This window comes from Hydra vulgaris, chromosome 14 (genome assembly GCF_038396675.1).
Source record: "Hydra vulgaris chromosome 14, alternate assembly HydraT2T_AEP".
Taxonomy (NCBI): domain Eukaryota; kingdom Metazoa; phylum Cnidaria; class Hydrozoa; order Anthoathecata; family Hydridae; genus Hydra; species Hydra vulgaris.
The window spans coordinates 37,595,169-37,617,928 of record NC_088933.1 but is presented as its reverse complement, the minus strand read 5'-3'; the positions used below and the strand labels follow the sequence as shown (position 1 = coordinate 37,617,928).

The 22,760-nt window shown below is 26.2% G+C and overlaps 1 protein-coding gene across 1 annotated transcript in view; it reads left to right on the top strand.

Moving 5' to 3' along the window:
* Positions 1-22,760, top strand: part of LOC100215316 (uncharacterized) — a 72,452-nt gene that overhangs the window by 44,534 nt on the left and 5,158 nt on the right. The window contains exons 8-9 of the mRNA XM_065817644.1: positions 9,802-9,855; positions 9,989-10,264. Of these exons, the coding sequence (XP_065673716.1) occupies positions 9,802-9,855; positions 9,989-10,264 (330 nt within the window). The remainder of the gene's footprint in view (positions 1-9,801; positions 9,856-9,988; positions 10,265-22,760) is intronic.

Below are 22,760 nucleotides of genomic sequence, written 5' to 3'. Positions count from 1 at the left end.
CTATATATATATATATATATATATATATATATATATATATATATATATATATATATATATATATATATATATATATATATATATATATATATATATATATATATATATATATATATTATATATATATATATATATATATATATTATATATATACACTGTTTATACTCATAAATGCATAAACATTTGTATATATATATATATACAAATGTTTATGCATTTATGAGTATGTATGCATGTATGTATATTTAACCATACATATATATGTATTTATGTATGTATGCATGTATGTACGTATGTTTGTATGCATGTACGCATGTATGCATGTTTGTATGTAAGTATATATGTATGTTGGTATATTTAAACTTAAAATGATATTAATAGGGAATCGAAAGAGTAACAATTTATTAGTAGAAAATCAAAGAGCTAACATGTTAATAAAGTACACAAACAAGGAGTTAACAACTTGAACTAATAACAGCAATAGATGGTAAATAGTTTGTTAACAAGTGTTTGTTCGTTGAATGAAATTTTTCCGTTCTTTTTTTTATAGTTTAACATTAAGCCTTTTTATTCATTGTTAACATTGTAAATAAAATAGTGCCATTGTAAACTGATCATTCAGTCATTTGTTTTATCAACGGGTATATATTTTAAAACCTTCAGAAAAAAAAATCACATTAAAATTATGAATATTTAAAAAAAATAATTTCAACAACGTTGGAATTATTGTTAATTTATAAAGTAAAAGTAATATAACTGTTGCCATAGAAATTCAGCAATATACGATTGAAACATTGGTTCAATGGTAATGTGAAAAAAAGAAACTTCTTTTGTGTCTGCATTGATGTATATTTTGGGTATGTTTAGATTTTGTATACAAAACTATTATAGCTATAACCTAACCTACTGTAACTACTTACTTTATAAAAAAAATATAATAGTTTTTACATCGTGTATTATGCTTTCATCAACTACATTAACTTTTTTTTTTTAATTCAGCATTTCAGCGATCAAAATTTAATATTTTTATTTAAAAATCCAGGTAGCAAATGGTAAATGTTGTATCTGTCTTGATCACCTAACAACTATTTTAAAAAGATAACACCACTTCCTACAAATACACAAACACTAATTCATAAAAAATAAATATATATAAGTACAAATACTTTTTCAAAGTTCAAGTTGATAAGTTTATCATCTTTTAATTATTACTTGTTGATAACTTGTAAATGATATTTTCATTTGTATGTTTTTTAACTTTTTTATAGACAAGGATTTAATTCTTCAATTTTATAAATATCAAATGTTTGCATCCTTTTATTTCTTGTAACTTTTGTATGCATCTGTCATCTTTATATGCCTCTACAGCAAAAAAAATTTTTTCTTCCATTATTTTTCTGAAATGTCTGGATTGATGTGCACATAATATATTAGTGCCCTAGAGATCTAAATACATAGTAATAACTATATGTATATGTATTACAGTTTATTAAAATTTGCAGGGTCTAATATATTGGGGTCACTATTTAAATTGTGCACTTAAAAGCCAGACACTTGTTCATAAAAAATATAATGCAAATAATAAATGTCTTTATACGTAGATACTGCTTGGTTTAACTAAAATACTATTTCAATATATTTTCCGCCAATAGATATTTCAATATGGTATTATTACTGATGTTTCATGCACAGCTAATTACCGAAAAAAATGTTTGTGTGTATATATATATATATATATATATATATATATATATATATATATATATATATATATATATATATATATATATATATATATATATAAACACAAATTTAAAATTATTTTATAAAAATTTAATATATTTACATATTTTTTATAAATCTAATATATATATTTTATATAAATTTAGTACATATACATTATATATGTGTGTGTACATGTTGTATATTATATATGTGTGTATACATATATATAAGTGTGTGTATGTTTATTTTAAATAGGTGATGTAAATATATATATATATTTATATATATATATATATATGTAAATATATATATACACACACACAAATTTAAATTTATTTTATATAAATTTAATATATATATATAACTACAAGAAGCCTCCTCATATGTAGTGGCCTTTTTGGCCTTAAGGAGGTGAACTACTAAAAAAAAAAAAATTTGTAAATCTAATATATATACTTTATATAAATTTAATACATATACATTATATATATATATATATATATATATATATATATATATATATATATATATATATATATATATATATATATATATATATATATATATATATATATATATATATATATATATGTATATATATATATATATATATATATATATAAGTGTGTCTGTGTGTGTGTATATTTATTTTAAATAAGTGAGACTCCTGTGCTTAAGTTGTGCCTAAGGTTACTAGGAGAAGAAAACTCTGATATAAAATTTCCTATATAATTATGGTTTAGGGTAGCAGGAGGTCATAAATCTTGCATTACAATTCTCTAGTGGAAGTATCGCATAAAATACTGATCACATATAAGTCCTGATCTGCAAAATGAGTTAATGCCAGTAAGGGCATTTGGTTATAAAAAAATTGTTTGAACTCTTCCATAATGTCATAATTTAAATAATAAGAAAATTTCCAAAATTTCTTCTCAGCACAAAATGTGAAAATACTTTTAGAAATAAGACAACTTTTTTAATTTTAAAACATTTTATTATTTAAAACATGTTTTTGGCTATATAGAGTCATCGTCAGTTAAAATATATTTGTTAAAAATGGTATAAAATATAATATAATTGTAAAAATAAACATAATAAAAGCCATAAAGTTGATAAAATACTGCCTATATATACAAATAGAATTGTTAAAAATTATTCTAACAAATGCCAAATATAACAAAAGAGCCGGTAAATTATTTTAAATGGTAGGAGTCATTTTAACATGATTTACTTGTTTATTCATATCAGGTTTTTCCCATCCTATATAAATAATTTCTTTAATTTTTAATTCAATTTTGTTTTTGACAAAGTTGAAAAGCATTCATCGCTATAATTAGTAAAACATTTTGCTTTTGAGTGAAAATACTTATAAATAAGAGAGTTTTTATCCTGCCTGTAGTGTTCAATCATTTGTGTCTTTAAGTTTTTTAAAACTCTCAATTGTAATATGTACCCATCTTGGATAAAAGAAAAATTCCACAACTCTTACTTAAAAAAAAGTAATTATGTTGTTCCATTATCGTTTGAAGACCTAACAAACTCTTGCTATTTTAAACACTCTTATTTTGGTCAAATATCTGAGCTAATGAAGCGAAGATTACACATAATTATTAAGAGACATTGTAAGTCAGTTACCGTAAGATTGGTATTTATTTCCTTGAAAGTATATAACTTTTTTTTTATCTAAAGATCACCTTCCTGTAGATTTTAAATCGTTTGTTGTTTACAAATTTGTTTGTGGAGGATGTAAATCCTGCTATATTGGCGAAAATTCTTGCCACTTAAAGACACAAAAGATTAAACACTACAGGTGGGATAAAAACTCTTATTTATAAGCATCTTCACGCAAAAAAAAAATGTTTTTCTAATTATAGTGATGAATGCTTTTCGACTTTGGATCGTGTAAATAACGAAATTGAATTAAAAATTAAAGAAAGAATTCATATAGGATGGGAAAAACCTGATATGAATAAACACGTAAATCATGTTAAAATGACTCCTACCATTTAAAATAATTTACCTGTTCTTTTGTTATATTTGACATTTGTTAAAATAATTTTTAACAATTCTATTTGTATATATAGGCAGTTTGTTATCAATTTTATGGCTTTTATTATGTTTAATTTTACAATTATATACAATGTCTTATATAATAAAATGTTTTTAAATAAAATTGAAAAAGTTGTCTTATTTTTAAAATATATACATATATATAATTTGAGTGGCCAAATTATTAGTGACATTTTACTTTTTTACTAATTTTTAAGTTAATAGTAAACTACTTGAATAAATACATATCTTGTAGTTATTTTTTATTGTTTTTATCCTTAGAGGACTTCATTTAGAATATAAAACAATAATTACATCGTCATAACTGTTTAATATTTTATAAAAAATTTTAAAAAACAAACAAGTTAAAAAGCCTAATATTATGTAATGCAACTCTTTGCTACAATAACGGCTCTCAGGCATCGGGGCTTGCTTTCTATGCATTTTTTTTGTGTGTGCAAAATGTGTGCAAAAAAAAAATCTTTTTTTTTTTGCACACATTTCAACTAGGAATGTTGTAACACTCTTAGCTTTATGGCATGATGCAGAGTCATGCATGAACATATACTCTCCATTACCAGGGAACCATTCTTGGACCTAGGGCAGGTTTCTGTTTTCCAGTACTTGTCTGTACTGGTCGTGCCTCATGTTCCCTTCCATAGTATAGAGGAAACCCATATTAATGGCTGAGATCACAGACAACACTCATAGGATGTTTAACCTTTTCCATAAGGCAGTTCTAGTGGAATTTTTCTCCTGGGCAGCATTGGACAAATGAGCTTTTGTCCACTAAGATTTGAAATTTTGACTTGTCCGATAAGCAGACCTGTAAAACATTTATATTTTAAATTATAAAGCTATAATTTTTTAGGGTTCTTACAATATTATAGGTCATATTTACTCTACTCCAGTCTTCAATAGTCATTTTCTGACGTTTTCTAGCCCATTTCAGTCGCTTTTTTTTTCATGGCTTCAGTTAAACGTGGTTTTTTGATAGGGCGACAAGATTAAACTCTCTTCAGCCAACTGTCTCCGAATTGTCCTTTTAGAGACATTGATTCCTTTATTGTTTATTATTGTAGCTAGCTATGCCACTTTTTTTTTTTCTGTTACTAAGACAGATGTCCTTGATTATATGGTCACAACATGGAGTAGTGATCTTTTTTCTGCCATTTCTGCTGACGCGGTCTGGTTCTATGGGCACATTTGTGTCAAGTTTTCTTTTGATACAGTTCACTTCTGACTTTGAAACATTTGTAATTGCTGCTCTCTTTCTCTGAGAACAGGTAGAATGAAGATAAACTTGCAAAAAATTGTTCCGAAAATGAATTATTGAACTATTGAATTAGTGCACAGTTTTAATTTACTTAATTTTATTTGCTATTTCAAATAATTAAGAATGGCAAAATGAACACTTTATTTAAATTCAAAATAAAACTTTTTAAATAAAAACAGCAAAACAAACTTTTTATTTTAATTGTGAACAAAAATATTTCAAAAAGAAAAAGGAATAAAAAATGTTTTATTTGGTTTCTAAATAAAATAGTTTTAAAAAAATCAGCAAAATGATGTTTTATTTGAATTCCTAAAAAAAATTCAAAAAAATAATAAAATGCTGTGTTGTTTTTTATATTTTTAAATGTCAGGGTTTGAAAGAAAAGTCAGCAAGCTCTGCGTTTTTTTTTGGTCAATTATATGTTAAACTTTTGGAGATTTGTGGAACCCTGTTTACAAATTTTGTGCTAACCTGATGCTGACCTAAAACGGTTTTAAATGAGCAATTTTTTATCTTATTTTTGCTAATTCCGAAGTGTTTACTATATGAAGATAGCTTATGGAGTTGACCAGCATACTATACCTTACTGAAACCCATCTGGTATGTCTAATGCATGATAGTTCCTTTTTGTCAAAAAGTAGAAAAAGAAGATTGAAATCCATATTAATTTTCAGAGAGTTATTTGTTAGAACCAAAATGAGATATTCGAAGTTTATTAATTAAAAACTTAATATCTTAGAAATAATAGTAAAAAGACTGGGCAATAGTTAGAGGGATCTCCAGAGTTAAAACATATCATATTATCATTTTCTAGCAGACTAGTAAAATAGTAAACTAAAAAATAAAATAAAAAATAAAAAACTTTTGTACAACAGGAATGTTGACCACAAGCCATAGAAGAGTTTAAGTTATAACATAATTGATTAGGATGTCTAATAATAAGTCAATTTTCTTTTTTCTGGATTATTAAGATGAGTTATTAGATTTATGGGATGATTTGGATTATAAGAAGAAGAAGACTGCCCAGGTGAGTATTTTTTATTGAAATAACATCTCAAGACTTTACTCAAAAAAATCGCTACAGCATGGGGTATTTTAAGTCAGAGTTAACTTCTTCTAGCCTTTGTCTAGAAAACTGGAAGCAGTACACGCGGCTATGGTAAAAGATTACTACATCTGTCCAACAACATCTGTAGAGCTGTCTAAGATCATCTGTACACTTTTGTCCAAGATCATCTGTATTTTATTTTTACTCCAAAAGCATCTGTCCAATATCTTCTGGAAATTCAATGGCCCTTAGCAACATCTTTAGGAAGATGTAACTACACCTGGTAATTTTTCTCCAAGTCCAATAACATCAGGAAGAATTTCCTCCAGATGTAATTACATCTGAAAAAAAACCATATATGAAACTACATCTGGTTAAAATAATGCATTTAAATTATTTTTTTTCCGGATGTGAAAAAAACCATATATGAAACTACATCTGGTTAATATAATGCATAATATTTTAATAATTCTATAGTTATATCTAATTCAATTGAAAAGATGTAACTACATCTATAGAATTCGCAGATGTAGTTGTACAGATGTAGTTATTCTTAACATAATTGAAAAGATGTAACTACATCTGTAAAATCTCTAGATGTAGTTGCACCGATGTTGTTATACTCAGAAAATGAAAAAGATGTAACTACATCTATAGTAATTATATACTTTTTACACAGATGCTATTAGACATCAATGAAATTTCAGATGTTGTTGGACAGATGTTATTATACCTCAGTATATTTACAGAGTTTGTTGGACAGATTTTATTATACCTCAGTATATTTATAGATGTTGTTGGACAGATGTTATTATACCTCAGTGTATTTACAGATGTTGTTCGACATATGTTATTAGGCATAGCAAAAACTGATGTTGTTACCCTGACCCAAATGTTCGAAAAGAAAACAAAAATCTGTTGCTGTTTGTGAAAAATTATAAATAATATAATAGTATATATATATATATATATATATATATATATATATATATATATATATATATATATATATATATATATATATATATATATATATATATATAAATTATTAAAAAACGCATTTATCCAACAAGAGAAGCTCAAGTTACTTGAGTGTTTTTTATACTAATTTATTACTGCTCTGTTCTTTAAGAATATTAAGAACTCCTTTTGTAAAATGTACCATCGTATATATATATATATATATATATATATATATATATATATATATATATATATATATATATATATATATATATATATATATATATATATGTTTTTGTAACTTTTTGTTTTAATTTGTGTAAAGAAACATATTTGATATGAAAAATCTTGGCAAACCATGAACCATTAATGGCTAAGACATTATTTTTTAACTTTAATTTGCTTAATTTTATTTAGTTTCAATTTTTAAAAATAAGAAATTTTAATTATAATTATAACTTATATGAAAAAAAATTTACTGAAAGGTAATACAAAAAATACTGTAAATTAAATTCTGTTCTAGAAATTGGTAGCTTTAACCTAATGCAGTTATCAACTTTGCAGTTTCTCCCACAGTTTCCCAACACTTTCTTGTGTAATAACTTCTATTCTAGTTGTTAGTGGTTCTGAATTTGTTGTCTGAATATTTGTTGTTGTTGTACTAATGATAATTTTAATGCAGAGTTTGATCATTTGTTTATATAATCAATGATGATAATTTTTTTATTCCATTTGAAAATATTATGATTATAAAACATAATATATATATATATATATATATATATATATATATATATATATATATATATATATATATATATATATATATATATATATATAAAAATTAGAGATGTCATGAATAGTGATTTAGAATATTTGATTGCCAAATACGGTGACAGTTGTTTTGTTATTATGCTTAGCTATTATACATCAAGTTTTTTTGGTGCACATATGCCAGTTCACTCATAAACCAATTTATGCTTTGCACTTATGACAGTTTGCACTTATGTCAGTTTTTGCAACTGCTTTTCACTTCTACCAGTTTGCAGTTATGCAAGTTCACAATTATGCCTGTTCGCACTTAAAAAAATTTGCACTTATTTAGTGGTCTTCTTCTCTATTAATTCCAAAACAAATAAATATCCAAAACAAATTTCAAGAGATTAGCTAAAACACAGCAAGCAAAACAAAACAAAAAATTTAATGCTCTGAAAAAGTCAGTGAATGTTAAATAGTCAGTGAACGGCTGCTTGACTTGGATGAACCATCACTGATGCCTAGTAGCAACAGTGATGATTTATCTCCACTTCTAAAGAAAAAGAAATGCAAATAATAACGATCAAACCAGTTTCTAAAAAAAATATGCGCACATATTAAGATGCGGGAAAGAAAAGTCTAATTTCAAATGAAATTAGTTTTTATATGCATAAATTAGACAGCAAACCCTTACAAGTTGCGGTTAGAAAATACAAAAAAATTATCATAAAAGAACTTGCTAAATTTTTCTTTTTAATTGCCAATGCTTTTTTTTCATTACAATCTGGTATTCGGTTGAATAGTTTTTGGTCGAATACCAAATAGTAAATAAAGTAGTCAAAGTGCCAGAATACAGAATATTCATGACATTTCTAATATATATCATATGTATATATATATATATCATATGTATATATATATATATCATATTTATATATATATATATATATATATACATATATATATATATATATATATATATATATATATATATATATATATATATATATATATATATATATATGTATATATATATATATATATATATATATATGTATATATATATATATATATATATATATATATATATATATATATATATATATATATATATATATATATATATTGCCGACCTCGATGTGTTTGAGGTTGGCAAAAAATCGACAACTTTGTTTTTATGTTTTTATATAAACTTTTGTGTCAAATTTTTTTTTGCCAACTTGATACTGATTTTCTCACAGTTTGAAGTCAGCAATTTATTGCCGACCTCATTTTTCCTAATTTTGAGGATTGATACATACATACATACATACATACATACATACATACATACATACATACATACATACATACATACATACATACATACATACATGCATACATACATACACACATACATACATATACATACATATACATACATATGCACACATATATGTACAAATAAAATCATTTATTTTTTAATTTAAATCTATAGCTTTAAAACTTCTGCCTTGATAAACAAGATACTTGTACTGAGAAAAAAATTGATGAGGTTTTATTTCAAAGCAAGCGCTCTGTCACTATACCACTACCTCATATCGTATTTTACATAAATAGGCGCCACACCCTAACTCACTGTAGATTGCAGCTGTTATTTGTTTCAATTTTGTTTTTAGTGCTTTGTTTTACATTTTTATAATTCTTTCAAAAAATATAAAAGAATTTAATTAAAATTTGTAACCCATGTTAAATCAATATTCAATGTCCTGATTAGTAATTATAATTCTAACCAGGCATAATTAATTATGTTGGCACAATTAACATGCCTAAAATATATTGAAGTAATTTACTTTTAATTTATCATCATGTGATACGGATAACCATTTAACTTTTCTTAGGTTTAGCACAAAATATATTTTTGATTGTTTGAATAGTAATGTATTTTGATTTCCATCAGATATTTTTTGTTAAACTATTTTTTTAAACTATTTTTTTCTTCTAGCGAATAGAAGCAGCAGTAAATGATACACTTAACAAGTTTGTTTCAACATTTAAGGTTTTAACATTTAATATTTTGTTGCATTTGTTTTATTTGTTTTCAATCGTTATTATATTTTTTTTTTACTTTTTAATATTTGTTTTTTTTTATTTTTTTATTTACTTATTCAAATATTGAAATTACGTCTTAGATTGAAAATGATAAAAATTTAACTCCAGCATCTAATGAGCCAGGTGTAAATAGTTGTCCAGATGATATAAATTCATCCCATTCTGTTGAAGGTGTCCCAATGCAAAAAGTTTTTATGCGATCATTATCAAAAAAAGATTTTCAGCCTCAGCTTAACTTACATAAAGTGAAAGACAATTCACTTGTTGAGTGCTCATTTGAAACCTATAAAAATGTTAGAATCACATTTGAGTTTGGGATCAAAGAAGATGCTCCTGAAGATATTGCTGAAAAAATGGTAAGTATTGCCAGAGTACTAACGGATGGCCCAAGATAAATGGCATAGGTAGTATTTTTATTATAACTTTGTTATTTTTTAAGCTAGAAAAGTGAATTTTTTTTTAAAAGATTTGTTATTAAATTTTCTACAAACTGACATGATTTATTTAATGTAAATAGTCTCTATTATTTTTTGACATACGATATAAGCGATTGGTCCAACTAGTACAACTTTCTAAAGCTACATTTACTCTAATGTTTTTTACAGCTTGTTTAAGTTCTTGAATTAATGTTAATTTTTATTTAATTTTATTCCATTTCATTTGGTGAACGAGTTCATTCCATATTGAGTAATATAAAGGATTGAGATCGGGGTAATTTGGAGGCCAGTGGTTTTTGTCAACAAAAGCAGGAAAATTATCATGGCACCATTGTTGAGTTAAATGATGCGTATGTGAGGTTGCTCTATCTTGTTGAAATGTCCAATCATCACCAAACATCTCGTTTCCATATTTCAAGGCCACTGGCAACACTTTTTTTATATACCAGTTATGATTTACTGTATCTTTGTCCAAAATAACCAGTGGTGTAACACCTTTTGAACAAGCTCCCAACCAAACCATTACCTTTTGAGGGAATTTTTGTTTCTGTTTAATACCACCATCTTTATCAGCTTCATTATTATTAGTGAACCATATGCGATCATTTTGGGCATTTTACATACCATTTAAATCAAAATTTTTTTCAGAAAGACAGAATTTTCAGTGTTTGTTCTTTTCAAAAATGGTTTCTTATCCAATTTGCAAATTTAATTCTCTTGACTTTTGACCATATGTAAGCAGTGGTTCAACTCTGTGTTGTATGCCTGCAAATTAAGATCCTTTTAAAGTATTCTTTGAACACTGGTTCTGGAGATATTGAGTTCATTAGCTAATTTTCGAGATGAAATCCTCTTTTTAGGTTTCAGACGACTTCTGATTTTTTGAATGTTTGCATTTGTTCGAACTGATCTTGGACCACCTGATGGACATTTTAACTTGATAGAGCCAGTCTCTCTTATCATTTGACACCACCGATTTATTGTACAAAACCCAATGACACCCTTAATATCTGCAAATATTTTTGATGGACCATCACCATTTTGGTATTTAGAAAGTACAAGCTTTTGCAAATCTTTAGATTTCATTATCTACAAATAAAATTGAAAACCATAAAACAAAGCCATCAAGACAGATTTATAGAGAATTGAATAATAAATCTTTTAAAAAAAAATTCACTGTTCTAGCTAAAAAAATAACAAAGTTTTAATAAAAATACTACCTATGCCATCTTGGGCCACCCGTTATATAAATGCTATTTATTATATATATATATATATATATATATACACACACACACACACACACACACACACACACACACACACACACACACACACACACACACACACACACACACACACACACACACACACACACAGGGGTGTACACTCAGACTTTTGGTCATTGCCAGAAGAGCGACAGTAAGTAACCAGTTTGCTAATATTGATTAGCAGCCGACATTTTGAGTTGCCTGTTGCCATTTCTTATAAAATTCTTTCATTTCAGTGGAATTATCACATAGTTTAATCATTTTTCCTTATAAAAACAAAAAAATAATTTGTGGAAATGAAAGTTTTAAGCTATTGATAACATTCACTTTTTTACTTTCAGATAAAACACACATTGATATATGCGCCTTTAGTTTTTTGACTTGCTTTTTTTTACAATAACAAAGTATTGAAAAATATAGCAAAAACTTCTCACAAGTAATTTGAAACCATTTGTATTTAATTTGTTGTAATTATTAAGGTCTTATTTGCTTCAGGAGCCTGAAATCTGTTTAAATTTTTATCTTAGAATTATTAATATAAAATTACTAATTACTAATATAAAAATTACTAATGTTACATAAAACCATTACATGAAATGAGATTTTTACTAAATATACACATTTTATATAAATATTTATTTTTAAGAAACTTATTATAGAAAAAAAAATTGCAAACGCCCAGTTATTACTTTTAAATTTATCTATAAATCATTCATTCATTTATTGCAATCTACAAAAACTACTAGAAAATAAGAGATTTCAAGAGAAAAAAACAGACTAAGTACAGTAGAAAGAAAAAATGATCTTAGTTAAATACAGCAGTTTTATGTATTATTATATTATTAATAAAATAATATATTAAATATTTTTATTAAAATAATAATATAAGAACTTCAATCAGTTATGGAAAAAAGGTTTTTCACCACCAGTAAAGCGAAAATAACCTAAATAAGGGTAGCAAAAAAAAAAGTAATAAATTTGTCACATATAATATTTGTTATTGAAGCAAATTAAAGTAGCATATTGTAATCAGAGGTGGAAAAAGTAACAAAATTTTGTTACTTTTACCTGTCAAATAACAAAACATAATCAACATGGTCTATTTTTTTCTCTATATATTTACAATTATTTTATTGAACTAATATATTTATTTGTGTTAAAATAAGTAAATTTTTTATACTCATTTTATTAGTTAAAGCATGTTTTTTTTTTTCATTCTTGCAAAATTTTCAGAAACATATAAAATTAGCAAATTTATATTATTGGCAAATATCATTATATTTTGCAAAGATATATGCGCAATGCATATATAAAAAAAATGCTTTGAATAAATAATTTTTTTTTTAAATACAAAAAAAAAAAAGTATGAAAAATAAAGTTATTTTTCTTGTTTTTTCCTAGTTTTTTGTACAAAATGTAGTGAAGCTTTGTTTTAAATTTTGTTTTAAAATTCAAATTTACTTTTGAACATCTAAAAGAAAGATTAAAATTTGAAACGAAAAAAGTTAAAGTTTGTCGGCACTTTTTTTATTTTTTCGTAACTTCACTTAAAACATTAATGAAAATTTTAAGGAAACAATTTTATAAAACAGGCACTAATTTTTATCAACTTAAAAAATTAAATCATACTTTTTGTGAAATTAAATACTAATACGCAATAAAATATTGTACTTAGTAACATATATGATTAAAAATGTTGCAAAGTTTTTTAAAAAAAATTCTTTAAAGAAAAAATACTTAAGTAAAAGTAAAAGTAATCATTTTTAAAAATACTTAAAAGCAAAAATTCACAAAAAAATCACAGTAACACGAGTAAATGCAATTCGTTACTTTCCACCTCTGATTGTAAACAATAAAACAATTTTAAACGCTTTTTCGAAATTTCAATGATATCATGAAATTTAGTTTATGTGTTTTCCAAATTACATCTTGATTATTTTTCAAACCTTGGTTTGAAAACTGGTCAACCAATAATAGGAATTAGATAAAAGAAAATGCAAAAAACAAACTTAAACACTGTGACTTTCAAAATGTAACTTCATTATTATTTCAGATAGTTATGTACATTATAAATGTAGTTACAACCCTTTCCTCATTAAATACCATTTAGTATTGCTCCATAAACATCCATGGTCACAATTATAAATTGAAAAAGATATTTATTAAGACAGATACACAGAAAAACTTTATTAGTATGCAAGTCACAAATTTGTGGGATAGTCTACCATCTGAAATAGTATGTTCAACATCTGTTGCAACGTTTAACAACTATATAGATTCATATTGGTAACATTGCGGGATAAAGCTAAATGGTGATGATGTTTATCTGACAGGATAAACTAGGTGTTAATGCTAAGCCTCTTCGAAACACCGGTAATAATAAACATGATTCTGAGGAGAAGTTTATTACCATCATTACATAAATTATGATTACACAAAAGCAATAATGTTTTTTCTCTATCTTATACCTCCTATTATTTTATATTTATTCATTTTAATATTGATATATCTATGTATATGTATATTTGTTTTAAAGTAACTTAAACATTTGTATTTAATAGAGGTTTATGGTTACTTATGTGTCTTGTTTTGTTTTAGGTATATTTTAATAATAAAATTATTGTTGACTATGATTTGTGTATAAGCTTTTTCTTTTAAAAATAAATCTGTGTTTATTCTAAACACAGATTTATTTTAAATTTATGTTTAATAATTTTTATTTATGTTTTTCTTTGTTTTTATTACTTATCTTTCTTTATATAAAAAGTTTTTCAATAGAAATGTTTCATATTTCTCTTGGGCTTTTCATTGCTCAGTCTAGTTTAAGCATTGCAGATTACCTGCATCAAATATAACAAAAATTTGATAATAGAAAATGTAAAAAACAAACTTTAATACCGTGACTTTCAAAATGTAACTTCATTATTACTTCAGATAGTTAAAAAGTCATTATATGAAAATATTTTTCTGAATAGTGTTATCGTCTTAAAGAAAATGGCAGTACTGTCAACCACAAGGGCGACCACAAGTGTACACCTTTGATATATAAGTAGTAGTATTAGTTTCGGAGAACACAGCAAGACTAATCTTAAATCTTGTGAAGTTTGTCAACAGTAGATGACTAGCTGTAAAAAGTATATTTATCTAGTTTTTCTTTCTCATTTGTAGATTTTGAATCTGCTTTATCTGGTAACAAGTTTCAATAGTTTGCAATTCTGTTGTAAAGAAACTTTTGATTGCAGTTTTTCTATTAGTTCTCTAACAAAATATTTCCTATGTCCATTTTGCTGGTAATCATAATGGTTCTGTGTGCATTATCAATTAGTTTCTGATTTTGTGTGCTTTATCAACTATTCTTTGTACTTCATCAAAACATTTCTCGATTTTAAATTTTTAAATAGATTGCCTCTGATTCTTTTTATAATTAGTGTGGTTAAATTTGCTAGGGATGCCTTGCTCTATATATGAATGCATCAAGTTCTCTTTAAACTTAAATCATGCCCAAAGTAATCTAAAATATTAAACATTAATCATACCATCCCTACCACCTAACTTTTTCAATACATCTTTTACAAATATTTGTGGTCTTTGAAGTAACCCTCCATTAGTTAAACTACCACTTGCAAAATTCATCAGACTTGCTTGCTCTTTGTGAGACTAATTTAAATTCAGCTGTTCCTTCTTCAGATCTTAGTATTGATCGATACTATCCTTTGATTCACAAAAACTCCAATAGTCACATGATTAGTTTAGGGATATATTTACTGCACTCTTTTAGATGTAATTTCTGATTAAATTGACAATGTGCTTTCTCTTTACCCCTCTGTCAATATTGTTGTTATCTGTAACTTAAATGCTCATCACACTGAATGGCTTGGCTCTCTAACACTACTGACATTACTTCTGCATTTTTCAATCTCTTACTTAGATAGTTAACTTTGTGACTCATTTTCCAGTCAACATTATCTACCTTCACTCCTTAATTTTTGTCTTGTCTCTAACCCTAGCTTATGTTTAGTTTCTATTTGTTCTTCTTTAGGTGGTTCCAACCATGCAATGATCTCTATAAATTTTTCATTTCGTACTTCTTCAGACTCACTATATCATCGCACTACTTAAGACTACTCTAAAGCTTTTTTCTCTTTCAGTAATTTCTAACTCTAATAGTGGTTGCTTGCAACCTTGTTGGAAATGAAGATGTTGAAAAAAAAAAAAAAGAAAAGCTGACTGGGATTCTTTTTGTAATTTTCTTCATGATGGTTCTTGGGCTGATGTCTTTTCTCTCTCCACTAATAAATGACCCTCCGACATCCAGGCAAGAATGGAAGCTTTTTTTCCTATTAGTCGGTTCCATTAAGTCTCATTTTACTCCATAGTTTTCACCTTCTTGTGCAGCTGCTAAATCTAATCGATTTCATTTTTCTATCTTATTCTAAAAAACAACTCTTTGGAGAACAAACACCTATTTATTATTGTAAAAAATCAATGTGAAAAGGTGCTGTGTGATGCTAAGCTCCATTTTTTCCAACTCACTAAATCTTGTATCTTAACGGTTGATGCGTAAGTTATTGGACAAAATAAAAAAATGTCAATAATTTATTTATAAATGAAAAAAAAACTATTGTTACATTTTTTTGAAATAAAGTCATTACCTTTTAATATAAATAAGTTATTTTTTAAATGAAAAAACACCACCATCTGCAATTGATCTTAATTTTACTCTGACGCCTTTCATAAGCGATTTAAAAAAAAAAAAAAAATTTTAATTTAAATTGATTTCTTCTAGTTTTAATTAATTCAATCAATCAAAACTTGCTTTGTTAGAGCTTGCCAATCTCCCTCATAAATGTTCTGTGCCGAATGTCCCCAAAAGTTTTCAATTGGTTGTGCTTGAGGCACATTTGGGGAATTGGATTCTTTACCAATTAATAGACATATTGGTTCATCCAATTTTGAGAATCTTTAGAATAATGATAACTTGCTAAATCTGACTATAATAAATAGTTAAAGTCTCCATGATACTTGTGAATAAATGGAAGAAGTCATTTTTCTAAACTTTCATCAATATAGATTGATGAATTAATTGCTACAGCCTTGGAAGTGCAAAACAATGGCTCGGACATACCACAGTCAAATATCCACATTAATAATTTTTTTTGGAAATTTCTCTTTTCCTATAAAACAAACACTTTCTGGACATGTTTTTTTGTTGTTTTTGTAGTATCCAGAATTTCCAGGCATGCTTTCCCCTGCAAAACAAAAGTATTTTTCGTCATTGATGACCGGAAGCAATTTTGTGCTATAGAATTGGTTAACTAGTTTCCTGTTTTGTTTCTTTGCCTTTATTTGTTGTTCTATAGTGTATTTTGGGGTCTTTTCACATTTTTTATGTTTAATATTCTTTTTTTTTTAACTTATGACCAAGTGTCGATTGATTTACACCAAATTTAAAATCTATTTTTCTCTGACTGACCCCTTTTCGAGTCTCGTTGATTGACTGATGTTGGATGACTAGGGTGCTTTTCATCAGAAAAGGATTGAACAGTTTTAAGTCTTTTTAGGTTATCATATATTGTACTTTGAGCAAATCCTTCCTTTTCAAATGATTTACGATTTCTTTTTTTTTTTTATATTAGGTTTATTTAAAAAAAACATTTTGAGTCACTTTTGAAAAGATTCTTGTTCAGCTGCATTTAACCTCATTTTAAATAATTGTGTTTCAAATAATAAAGTTTATATTTTATAGAATGTTTATGCCTATGCATAAAACCACAGAAATAAATTATTATGCTCAAATAATTAAATTCAGATTTGTCCGTTAATTTCCACATCACCCGTTATCTCATAAGTTAGGCTCTAGAGTTTTTTGGATAATCTTTAACAGCGTCATTAACAAGGGTATGTCTGACATTCCATCTCTGATTCATGGGACTGATCTTACTACCTCTCCCAAAGATAAGGCTGAACTATTAGGAAAGATTTTTCTTCCAATCCAACTCTTTAATTTTATGGGCATACTCTTCTTGTCATTTCATTTAAACATAACCCATTCTTAGACATTCAAACCCATTCTTAGACATTTAAATTACCCTAGGTGTCGTTGGTAAAGTCATAACTCAATTTAACTCTTCTACAGCTTGTGGTTCAAATAACATTTCTGTTATAGTCTTACATAATTCTCTATAAGCTATTTAATAAGTGCTTGACTGAATCTTGTTTTCCTGCCTGCTTGAAAATGGCATCTGGAAATGGTAAACTCTGGAGAACATTCTGACCCCTCCAACTATTGTCCAAGGGCTATTGCTCTTGAAATATCTAAAGCTTCGATAAAATTTTCCATAAGAATGCTTTATATGGTGTATCTAAGTAAACTTTTGAGATGATCTAAATATTTCTTTCTTATCACTTTATTAAAGTCATCATCCAAGCTTATACTCTTCTTCATTTTTTTTTAACTTTTGGGGTACCTCAAAGTTCTATCTTTGGTTCTGTTTTGTTTTTTAACTACATAAATGATCTTCCTGACAACCTTTCATCTAAAGTGGCTCTATTTGCTATTGACTCAAATTTACACTCTTGACAAAACGTCTTCTTTTTTTGGTCCCTAAGAAGCTGATCATAAATCTGATCTTACTAGCGACCTCTCATGGAAACCTCTCATGCAATTAATTGCAAAGTTAGCATTATTATAATTATATATTATATATTACTACATCTGCTAAGGTTGCTTCTCTTTTTTGTGCTCACCATTTTCTTACTCCTGATTCCATACCTATACAAATTTCTTATTTACCCCTGTATGGAATACTGTTATCATATTTGGGCTGTTTCTTTGAATGATGCTCTTTCTCTTCTAGACATGGATGGGGATGGGAGAGATGGGGCTCTCGGTGGCTGGTGATAAAACTCAATTTTTTCAACTAATTGTTATTGCAACAATCTAGATCTTCCTATATATATGAACAATAATGTACTCGATGAGTCATCTACCCTTCCTCTTCTAGGATCAACTCTTACTTACCATCTTTCTTGCAAACCATATATCAAATTTACAAAATTAACATCTGCTAAGGTTGCATCTCTTTTTCGTTCTCGCCACTTTCTTACTCCGGATTCTATTCTTTATCTCTATAAATCTCAAATCCGTACTTGTATGGAATACTGTTGCATATCTGGGGCAGATCTTTCAATGATACCCTTTCTCTTTTAGACAAAGTGTAAAAACGCATTGCAGACATAGTTGGACCTGCTCGTGCAGCCAACCTCCAACTATTATCACATCGTCGTAATGTTGCTTCTCTTTCTCTTTTCTATAAATACTGTATTGGGCACTGCTCTAAAGACCTAGCCTCTCTTGTGTCATTTAATTAAGTCTCATCCTTTTTCTATGACCCTTCCTAAGTGCTCCAAAAACTCTTTTTCATTTAGTTTTTTCCTCGAACATTAGTTCTTTGGAATTGGTGTCCTTCATCTCTTTTTTCTGATTTATATAATTTGCAATATTTTAAGTTGTCTGTTAATCGTTATCTTGCTTTATAAACTTCATCTTTTCTCTCCCAGTAACTTCCAACTCTAATAGTGGTTGCTTGCAGCCTTGTTGGAAGTGAAGATGTTAAAAAAAGTAGTAATAATAAATTTAACAAAAATTAAAGGAAAAGAATCAGCGTATGTAAACTTAGATTGCTCAAAAAAAGCTGATTGCAAAGAATAATTTTCCATTATCTGATCTGAAAAATGTTATGAATAATAAGTGAAAGTGACACAAATTCCTTCAATAAATTTCCTATAAAGAACTCTGAATTATGTAAAACATGAATTGTTGCTTTGAAATGTGAAAATTTTCTTACCTTAACAAACATACTTGTATATGTAGGGACCATTTTTTAGAATCAGATTACAGTTACAGTATCCCAGATAAAAGTTATTGCATGTGTTGATCATCATCATAAATCCGATTTAAAATAAATGCTGTGCCATTAATTTTTGTGTTATCTGCAAATATGCAAAAGACAAAAAAGAAACTTTTCGCAATAAGAATACCAGCAATAATAAAAGCAATGTTTGATTTTTATCCTGCTAAAAATAAACCTAGCAAAGAAAATAATTTATCACATTATTAGCTAAAAAGCGCTTTTGGTAATACTGACCGAACTGACAAATTAATCTCCAATACTATCTATAAGTTCTGTATCACCAAGCAAACAAAATTATAAAGAAAAGGAAATATTTTTACAAGACATGGTTTTCCTTTTTAAAAACAAATTAATTTACAACTGATGCTGCAACTATTTTAAACATAAAATATTCTGAACTCTTTTATGAAATCATTTATATATATATATATATATATATATATATATATATATATATATATATATATATATATATATATATATATATGCATAAATGACTTCATAAAACAAAGATATTTGCCATAAAATAAAAAGGTCCTCAATTTTGAACTTGGGCAGCGCCCAAATAATGTCAGTGTTGTCAAAAATGGTATAGAGTAGCCCCTGATATTTATATATATGTAGTTTTTGTATCAAAATGTTAAACCAAAAGTTCACAGATACAAGAAAGTAAAAAACTTGTTTTACATATGCTTTACCTCTTTATTTTTATAAGATACATGCAAATCATGTGTGCATACCTCTTTATTTTTATAAGACAACACATGCAATGCATTTCATGCATATAACTTTTTTCAACCAATGTTGTGTCTTCCTTCTAGTTTATTGTCACAGAGGACATTTGTAAATCGAGGTCCTAGTTTATTCCATGATACTTTGCTATGGCAATCAAAAACAGTATAGAAAAAAGTTTAAATCACTGCATTGGTTTTTATGATTTGGATAAAGATTTTACTGTATGTGAACCTGATACTCCAGCTACTAAAGGCATTAGTTTTCATGTTAATTGGTTTGCATGTTAGTTTTAATGTTAGTTGGTTAGTTGTTGGAAAACACCCATTGGTTATGTTTATCATTATACAGAGGCTTTAGTTTTTATTTTAGTTGTTTTGCAAGCTCATTCGTAATTTTTAATTAAATGAAGTTAAAACAAGCAATTTAATATGCTTTATTGAAAACATTTTGAATATCACTTTTGAAATAATTTTGTATCAAAAGTCATACATAATATATCTGTTCCCTTTTGATGTCAGTTTGGCAAAGATGTAAAATATACAGTTAATGCTGCTTCATATGACAACCAATTGCTACTCATTTTCCAAAATCCATGCTGAAATTAAAAAAGAATTCTTTAAATGACTTTTTTTTTATGAGCATTGTATTTAATGGAGTTATTTTAAACCTTTGTTTGAGTTTAAAGATTTGAAATTTGCAAATAAACTTTCAAGGAAACATAAAAGTTCATTGCCACAAAATATGCATGTTGAAGTAAATGAAGCAAGTTCGATAGAAAGATAAGTGAATATTATTTCAGAATTCTGGTGTTTAATCATGCCAGAATCATATACTACTAAAAACTTTAGTAAATTGCTAAGAAAGTCATCAATTGGTTTAAGACAACAAATGAATTAGTTACTATAATTCAAGGATTGTAATATTTTATATAATTAAAATGTTTATTTTAATTATATAAAATATTAAAATATATTACAATGTTTTTGTTTAAATGCAAATATGTTTTTAAAAACAAAAAATAAAATAAAAGTTTTAGTTTTTCAGCTACAATCTTCTTTGACCAACACAAATTTATATTGTCTGTAGGCCACCAAATTTAACATCTCTGAACTAATCATCTTCAGTTCCAACCTTAATTTAGACTTTAAAATTGCTTATCTCCTTTTACTTGACAATGATAGCTGAAAGTTTTTTGATATAATAATGGCTTCTAACACATTACGTAATATTAAATTAGCTTCACTAAAAATGGCAAAGTTTGGTTTCTAGGCAATATCTTTATATCATTGTTTTACCCTAATAGATTCTTAACAATAAATTATAAATTTTGTGTTAATCATAACTGCTTTTGTAAACCATTTTGATATACCAACACACTTTTTAATAAATTACTTGTGTATCCATCTTTTTATTAACAAAGCAAAACAAATAAACATAAAATTTAAAACTTTTGAATGAAAAAATTTAAAAATAGTTTTAAATAAAAGTAATAACTTAATAGGAGCTAATTTCTCAATTAAATGGTTTTTATGAGAGGTTAAAGATAGTAGGTAAAGATAATTCGATATGACATAAAGAAGATCCACATTATTGAAATAGTTATAAATATTATATGCTTAATTTATAAACAACTGAGTTTTATTAGTTAAAAATTCACACTGCAAGCCCCAAGATTTATTATATCAGGAAAGCTTACAGAGATGAAAAAAGCTTACAGAGATGACCAGCAAGATTTTATATAAAGTCTTTGAAATGTCAAGAGTATTAGTCTTGCCTCACCACTTTTTCATACCACTTTTATCTAATTTAAAAAAATTTTCTGTGAAGAAAGGTAAAAAAAAAAATGAATAAGCACAGTTGTTTTGATACATCCTATTCAAAATTATAGCATAGTTTTCAAAATATAATTTTTATTTACATCATTGTTGATTAAATGTGTTTCCAAGCTATATATGACAAACTATTTCTAAAAACAATTAAATCTACCCTAATTTCTCCTTTTGCTTATTATCTACCACTTTTGCTAACAATTTCTATAAATAATTCAACACACCCTTATTTCTCCTATTGCAACACACCCTTATTTCTCCTATCGCTTATTTCTCCTATCTGTCACTTATACTAACAACTTTTAAAACTTTTTTTTGTTGTTAAACTTTTGTTCATCTATGTTATTTTCTATAAGCCTAAAAATTTATTATATCCAAGTTTTATGTTATGCGATTTAGTTGCGATATGTATATATATATATGTATGTATATATATATATATATATATATATATATATATATATATATATATATATATATATATATATATATATATATATATATATATATATATATATATATATATATATATATATATATATATATATATATATATATATGTATATGTATATATATATAAATAAATATATCTATATATATATATATATGTATAAATATATTTATATATTTGTTTTAGTTTTATTTTATATTAATTATAATTATTTAT